General features: G+C 47.7%; 2 protein-coding genes across 3 annotated transcripts in view; one reads left to right on the top strand and one right to left on the bottom strand.

The window, feature by feature from the left end:
• Window positions 1–6126, top strand: part of STAB2 (stabilin 2) — a 129707-nt gene extending 123581 nt beyond the window's left edge. Inside the window, exon 69 of the mRNA XM_036237372.1 lies at window positions 2059–6126. Within this exon, the coding sequence (XP_036093265.1) occupies window positions 2059–2109 (51 nt within the window). The 3' untranslated portion in view covers window positions 2110–6126. The remainder of the gene's footprint in view (window positions 1–2058) is intronic.
• NT5DC3 (5'-nucleotidase domain containing 3) overlaps window positions 4406–7978 on the bottom strand; it is a 49944-nt gene continuing 46371 nt past the window's right edge. For both annotated transcript variants that reach the window (XM_016126998.2, XM_016126999.2), the window contains exon 14: window positions 4406–7978. This exon is cut by the window's right edge and continues 700 nt beyond it. The gene's annotated coding sequence lies outside the window, so the exon portion shown is untranslated.

Consider the following 7978-nt stretch of genomic DNA (forward strand, 5'->3'; position numbering starts at 1 on the left):
TGAGGTCTTTCATACCTAGGAGTGCATGCTCTGCTCTCGTATCCCAAGGAAGGCCCATTCGTTAGTGATCCTTGAGCACAGATAGGGCCCCCACTGACTTCCACCCAAGGGGAAAGCCTGTAGCAGGGTACCCTAGTCACACCGAATATGGAAAGTACACCCTGCCTGAAGTTTATTAACTGGGCTGGACTGAGAAGCTAAGGATAAAACTTAATTCTTCCTTTTGTGTAAAGATAAGAAAAGCTGACAGCCAGTATGATGCAGGCCCTTTTGTACCTCATCAGCCAGAGCTGATGGCCTTGCTCAGGTCCAGGGAAACACAATACTTGAATCTAGGCTTGTGTGCTTCTAGAGCCCTCCTGCAGCAATAGCCAAAGCCAGAGAGCTGCTGTCGTCGTCACGTCCATGGACATGTGCTGTTCCCTCCCCCGCAAGCCTATATCATGGTTGTTGAGTATTTGTAAGTTGGCACCGAAACGTTACAAAAATATTTTATTGCACCATTTTCAGCTTGCGTTGTGCTATGGATGTTATTTTTCTGCAGGGAGCCAAATGTAGTGCCTGTGGTAGCAGATAGCAGCCTGCAGCTGCGACAGGCTGAAAAATAACCAGATCACAGAGCCTCTGGTTTTATAACCCAACCGATGCAAAAGTTTCCAGTACAAATTGCAAGGTTAAGTTCACCCGGGCGGATTATTTTATTTCTGCAAGCGCTATGTTGAAATCATTATGTTTAAAAATGGGGGAAAGTTATCCATTCTGTTCAGTGCGTTCTGTGCCTTCTCAGCTCTCTTCCAAGGGCCCATCAGCACCAGGCGTAAGACTCACGTGAGGCGGGCAAGAGAGCATCTTGGATGCAGGATTCAGCTAAACCTTCCAATCACACCAGCTGGCAAAAATGCTCCAGTAACAAACCCCTACCCCAAGGGTGCCATTCCCCCAAAGTGCTGTGCTAGATTCTCATGCCTTTTATATTTAAGGGTGGGAGATGCCGGTAGACTCCGAAGCCAATCCAGACAACTTGAATACAATCCGTTATGCTAATTGACAAAGCTTTGGTGCTGATCAGAGCTAGACAGCAGAAGGCTTGGGGCGGCTGCCTCTGGAATAGGCTTCTGATTGACTCGAAAGCTCAAGGGCCACCCCTGGCTTATGATGAATTTTCAACCTGAAAGAATTTTTTAGTAACCATACGAATAGCCACCTTTGTGAGGTGTTTGTACCTTCCTTAAGATCTAATTTAATCCTCACACCTCCCTGTAAGGTAAATATTAGTATGACCCTTTAGAGATGAGGAAACTACAGCAGAGTTGAAACGTTTTGTCCAGGGCACCCAAGCTCCAAACAGCAGCGAGAGCCCCCGGCAGTGGCCTTAACCTTCGTACCAGCTTCCCTCCCAACTCGATGCTCCTGCCACACGTGTCCCCAGGGCACTGTGGGAGAATTGCATTTTAGGCTGTAGGACAGGGAAGTTTTCCTCGGCCATCTTAGGGGCCCTGGCTGGGTCTGAAAAGTAAACTGACAAAGGCATACGAATTTTATTGCATGTTTACATGGACATAGGAGCCTTCGCAAGAGAATGAAGCCCCGAAGAAAGGACCAGAGCAGGAAGCTTTTATACTTTTAGACACAGAAGCAATATATTTGTGAAGAATTGACAAGACAAAGAGGTTCGGGCTAGCGGTTAAGTTAGTTTAACAAGGTTTGTTTGTACAGATTTCCTGGCCCCAAATTCCTCATCTCTGGTGATGTGTCTTCTTCCACTTGGTACCAGGAAGGGACTTTCACGTGGGAGTTTTATGACCTATTTCAGGGAAGAAGGAAGATGAGTCGGGGGAGAAGTCAGAGCGACCTTCATGCTTCTGCCATTTTATTTTTCTTTTTTAAACCCTTCCGCTTAAGATATTTAATATGTCAAGGTTCTATATTTTGGGGTAGTGGGTCCCGAACCCCATCAAGGCCTTGGACCGGTGGCTGAAACAAATGCTCGACCTGGAAAGGGTCAACAAGTGGAAGGTCCCGCGTCCTCCCTGCACTTCACAGGCGACTCTTTTCCAGGTCTCTGAAGAGCAGCAGCTGGAGAGTGGTGACCCTTTGGGGGTGCAGTGAGGGCCCGGACCTGCTGCGGCCAACCAGCCAGCCATCACCCACTGTCACCTGAGCCAGCCGAGCCCTCGGAAAGGCTGTCAACTGTGAATCCTTAGTGCCAACGCCTTCTGGGAACCTAAGGTCCTTTAACATTTGGCAGTATGAGGCATCCAAGCCTCACGCGTCTCTCTGGTTAATCTGGGGGACTCATTTCTGTGAGTGAGGGACCATGTCCGATTGACCCACCCACTCGGGGGACTCCTCCCTCCTCTGACCTTTCGCTGTCCTTCCTATGTACCTTTAGATGGCACTTACTGCATTCTACCCAACTCGATAGTAACTGTGACCTTGTCTTACTTCCCTATTAGATGACAAGCTCCCCGAGGCAGGGACTCACCTCATTCGTCTTGTGTCTCAGCACTTAGCACCATGTCTGGCACATGAAATGTACTCAATAAATGTTTAAGGAACAGAACGTCAGTGGAATAAATCTACTGTTCTGGGGAACAAAAATACCATTCATCACAGGAAGGGTTAAACTTTGAAGATAAAATCCACTTCTTAGAACTAATAATTAGAGCTTTTTCAATTAACCTTCTGCCTTATGAATTATTTAATTCCGTTTTGTTTGCCTGGTTGTGTGTATTTTAATAAGACATGATAACAATGAGATACCACTTCCCACCCACTATGACGGCTGTAGTCAAAAAGATAACAAGTGTTGGGTAAGATGTGGAGAAACGAACTCTCGTACTGCTGGTGGGACTGTAAAATGGTGCAACCACTGTGGAAAACTGTTCGGCAGTTCCTCAGAAAGTTTACCGTCTGATCCAGAAACTTCACTCTAATGTATATACCCAAGAAAAATGAAAATATATCCACACAAAAACTTATAGATGCATGTTCGGAGTATTATTCATTATAGCCAAAAGTGAAAGTAACACAAATATCCATCAGTTTATGAATAGATGACCCAATTGTGGTTTATCCATGCAATGAAATGTCATTCCACCCTAAAGGGGAACGAAGTACTGGTACATGCAAAAGCATGGATGAACCTTGAAAACATGCCCAGTGAAAGGAGCCAGCCACAAGAGACCACGTACTTATGAGTCCACTTATATGAAATGTCCAGAATAGGCCAATTCCTAGAGATAGAAAGGTTAGTGGTTGCCACGGAATACGGAAGAGGGGAATGGGATTAACCACTAGGAGGTATGGAGTTTTTCTCCTTCTGGTGATAAAAATGTTCTGCAGTCTTACAGTGGTGACATGCAGGACACTCCAGGCAACACAGAATGTTCACGCCACCACTGAAGTCCCTGCCCTCAAAATGCCAGAAGTGCCCTCCGACCCACCCACCACACATTTCCAGACTGTCCCTAGCGGGGTAGCCCTGGGCAAGTGTGAGGATCTCTGCTGGGACACAGAAGTGAAAAGCCGGGGTGGGCCGACCTCACACCCCTCCTCGTCCCCCTCACCTCACAGCCCACACGACTCTGTTCCACGTCATCGGGGTTTTTGCTGAGCCAAGTCCAAAGTTCTGGAACCCCCCAGAGTGTCTTAAGAACTTTTCACAACTCGAGGAAAGGGGCGAAGTCCTGGTTTCAGGCAAAGGCGCAGCTTACCCTTCCTCTAGGACAACATGCCATGATGAGAGCAGCGCCACGTTTCCAAGAAACCACGCCCCAGAAAGGACGTGCGACAGGTTTGCTAGCGGCTCTCCCACCACCACCATCACAGGTACCAGAAGGCGAGTGACCGGAAGGAGAAACAGCAGGCTACCCACGGGAAAAGCACACGAGCTCACGGTCCTGGCATGATGAGAGGTCAGGATATTAAAGTGTTTAAATACACAGGGTTTAAAAAAAAAAAAAAATTTTTCAAAATATTTATAAATTGATCCAAAATCTAGTAGTGATTTGACTTCGTAACACTCCTACTTCGGTAATAGTCAGTATTTTCTTCCCTTAAGACCCCGCTGGTAATTTGATGGCAAACGTGTGGATGGATCACCACTTTCTTGTTCTCAAGGGGGGGGCGGGACTGTCTGCAGCACAGAAGTTCCAGGTGTGTCCCCTGCTGCCCACCCCCAGCTAAGCGCACACCAGCCTTCCATCGGTGGCTTACTCACACAGTCGTCAAGCTCTGAGAACGAGCGAGTGTGCTCTGCTGGGGGTGACGGAACCAGGGTGGTGGGAAACGAATCCTAAATCTGTCGCCTCTTCTCTCAGGGACGTTTCTTTTTGGGGTAGATTAGAGTTTGATATGGTTTTGCCAAACTTGAGTACACAGTAACGGAGAACGTAGAATAAACTGGATGAGACAATTCACTTTTATTTGTCGTTACGTTCAGTATCATACAGCATAAAATCGACATTCAGAATAAATAGCAAATTCATGTTCAGAATAAATAGTGCATCTACCTAGTTTGCATTTGTTGCACCTGATACACAGGCAACACTCCGTCATTCTACTAAATAATCAGGAAACAGTTCCCTAAGAATGCGAGACTATGGTGATGGAGAAGTAAAAAATGCTGTCACGAGGTGGAGTGGAGGTGGGGGTCCCCGAAAGCAGAGGCGCTGGGGTGGACATGCACGTGCAGGAAGTTTATAAGAGTGTTCTTGGGATCCACACCCCGGAAGGGAGCTGCTCCGGGAAAGGGGTGTGACCGTGTCCGAGGCGGGGCTTTCCCCCCAAAGCCGGCAGAACACCCAGAACTCGGGAGAGTGAGTCCTTCCGTTAGGAAGGGTTATCCGGGCAGCCGAGCCCACCACCCGCAGCAAGCACAATCACAAACGAGTGTGATGAGAGGTATGTTCAGCTAGTGCCCGAACCCTCAGCTCAATTACACGTGACAATTATACCCTGTGTTGGAAACACAGTATTTTATCACTGGCTATGTAAGTAAATATGCCCAGAGACTGGCTCTGGGCTACTCAGGGGAATATGGTGCACTCACCTAGAGAATGTCTTCCTGCTGTCTGCCCCCACTATGGGGCTGCGCACCTGCAAGCTTTCAGCAAGGGAATCAATCTTGCCACTGAAACCAGCACAACCCCTTAGAGCAGGGGGTCGCAAACTATGGCCCGAGGGCCAAATCCAGCCTGCAGCCTGGTTTTACCGAATCAAGCTGTAATGGAACAGAGCCCACCCACTCCTCGGTAGAGGCGACAGAAAACGGCCTGCCGAGCTGAAAATATTGACTGTCTGCCCCTTTACAGGAAAAGCTTGCTGACCCCCAGGAAACGTCACTCTCTTTCCTTTCCTTAACCCTCTAGGCCGTTAGAGGTGAGCTGAACTTGGAGCCCAGCTCCCAAACACCAAGGCAAATAAAAGGGGGCGGGGGAGGGAAATTGGTACAAAAAGGAATTGAAAGTAAGAGGGCAACACACAGGCTCCCCAGTAGTTGAATAGAGCAATCAAGGAATCCTGCCTCTGGCCAAATTTGGTCTGTGAGCCTCCCACACAAGGGCTCCCAAGTGGGCCTTTGGCAGCAAATGAGCATCTGGCACTGTGGAATTCAATTCCAATGCTGGGCACATTCTCTGCTGCTTCAAAGGCCTTTTGGGGGGAAGAGACGGGAAAGGCCATTTAGTTCACCCAAAGCTAAATTAGCTAGAAGGAAAGATTACTTTTCATTTCTCCTTTGCAATAATTAAGAGGGCCACTACATTCAAAGCAACGGATAATTCAGTCTGAGATGTGCCCGATTCAGTAACAGGTGGTTTAAGTCACGTGGCATCAACGGCAACAGCGGAAAACAAAGCTGAGCTGAAGAGTATTAAAAAAAATTTTTAAAAAACAGGGCTATGTGAGGAGGCGAGTGGGAGCTCTAAGCTAAGCTAAAATATTTTAAAAGCCAGGTTACGTCTGTAAAAGCAACTCTGAAAGAATCAATTGTGCAAGGTCCCTTCCAAGGCTACCTGCCGTGGGTACCGTGGGGCCTTGTGTTCGGCTGACATAGACTGCCCCTGGACGATGAATTTTTGTTCACATAATTCTTAGAAAATCAGTCTAACCGATGTCAAAAGTGAAAAACATTTTTAAGTACGCAAACTACTTTTATGCTGTTTACTTCCCCGGTTGCTACTTTAAAGGGTGAAAAACAGATTCACTCCCCTTGCACCAGTGTGTGCACCAGAGAACCACCTGGAAATCCCCCAATGCCCAGCGTGGTCATGACAACGACAGGCTGAAATCCATCCTGACCGAGCACAGATGAGCATGCGGCTGGCCCTCGCCTGGCGGTGGCTGTCCTGGCCCATGCCACTGGCCCGGGCGTCTGCCATGTGGCAGGTCTCAAAACAGCCATGTTCAGTGGCCTGGAGACTAAAACCATAATTGGTAATAAATTGTAAAATTCATTATTCACACCCAGAAAACATATTTCTCCCCTGAGGCTTGGGTCACCTAATCTAGACATCCACGAGAGCAGGATGGGAAAACAGTTCTACTTCATTCTTGAGTAAACAAAACACCCCGAAACTGGCACCTAGGAGCCATCCAATGAATATGAGATTAGATAAAAACTAAGAAAATTTTTTAAAAATAATACCTACTTTCATCACTCAGCTTCTCCAAAGCGGAAACTATGAGCCAAAAGCGCCAGCATGGCCTCTGCGGACCAACGCCGAGTGGTTCTGGGCACCCGCCAGTCCCCCATACACTCCGACGCTCACATCACCTGGGAACTGACCAACGGCAAACAAGGGCCCACCCCATTCCGAAAAAGGAACGGACTGTTGTGCTTACAATAAACTTTACTAGTAAAAGAGGGGTCTAACAAGATCTACTGGGTCTAAAAGGGTCTCTCTCCTTCACTACTATAAATGACAAGAAAATACCACAAGTAAAACCCCATTATAACAAGAGGCATTACGAAGCATGCTATTTAATTTATGTTTAAACGTAAAAATCATTTAATTTCTGCATTCTAGCAGGCAGCCTATGGAATGCCAAGCTACCGTCTTGCCAATATTACAATAAAAATGCCGACTCAGCAAGCACTCCCCACAAGCCCCCTTCCTGCAGCCGCCATTCATTAGGTTTAAGAACATATGTCATTTGTACTGTCCTTAGAAAGAAATGAGAAATACTGAGTTAGCTAAGTCATTTCTAACTCTTTTTCTCTTAGTTTCAATGCCCTTTATCCTCTCCCACCTTAAACACAGACATCTAAAGAAAACCACCCAGACTCCCAAAATAGCCACACGAACACGGCAGGAAAGAAAATCTAAGGAGAAGAGAGGGCTGGATTCAAGCGCGCTCCTCGGCTGATGATGCGCGAGCAAGGCAGCCCTTTGCAGGACGCCCTCCAGAAAAGAACGGTCTCTGGTAATGCGTATGTTTTAACAAGATACCAAAACAACCCAGCGAGGGTCACGGTGTGGCACTCCATTGCAAGGACCATTTTTTTTTTCCTGTTTCATTTTCTGTCCTCCAATAAGCATATCAAACCAACACTCAGGTGGCACTTTCGGGCGTAATGAACTCCCGGGGATCCACCCAATGCGTTGGCTCTTCTGACCTGCTGGGTGCTCACAGCCTTATTCTGCAAAGTCTGATCTGCCAGCTGAAAATTGAACCAGAAGCTCTTCTCTGGGGAAAAGTGGGAATGCGGCCAACACCTGTGGCTCCGTTTGTCCTTCCCCAGCATGGGGTAGGACACGGGAAGCGGATACTGATGACCCTCGAGGGCCAAGGACTTGCACCTTCTCCTGTTCCTTCCACATAATACTTTCCAGAGAGGCTGTTTTCTTTCGAGTGATGCACCAGGACACCAAAGCCCTGGTACCGGGTGACTGGGGAACAGGCTGCTGTTTGGGGACCGTCCTCGCTACTTACTGTCGTCTTATGCTACTGTGGAGCTCACTCGACCATCAGC

Source organism: Rousettus aegyptiacus, unplaced genomic scaffold (genome assembly GCF_014176215.1).
Source record: "Rousettus aegyptiacus isolate mRouAeg1 unplaced genomic scaffold, mRouAeg1.p scaffold_m13_p_2, whole genome shotgun sequence".
NCBI classification, from domain to species: domain Eukaryota; kingdom Metazoa; phylum Chordata; class Mammalia; order Chiroptera; family Pteropodidae; genus Rousettus; species Rousettus aegyptiacus.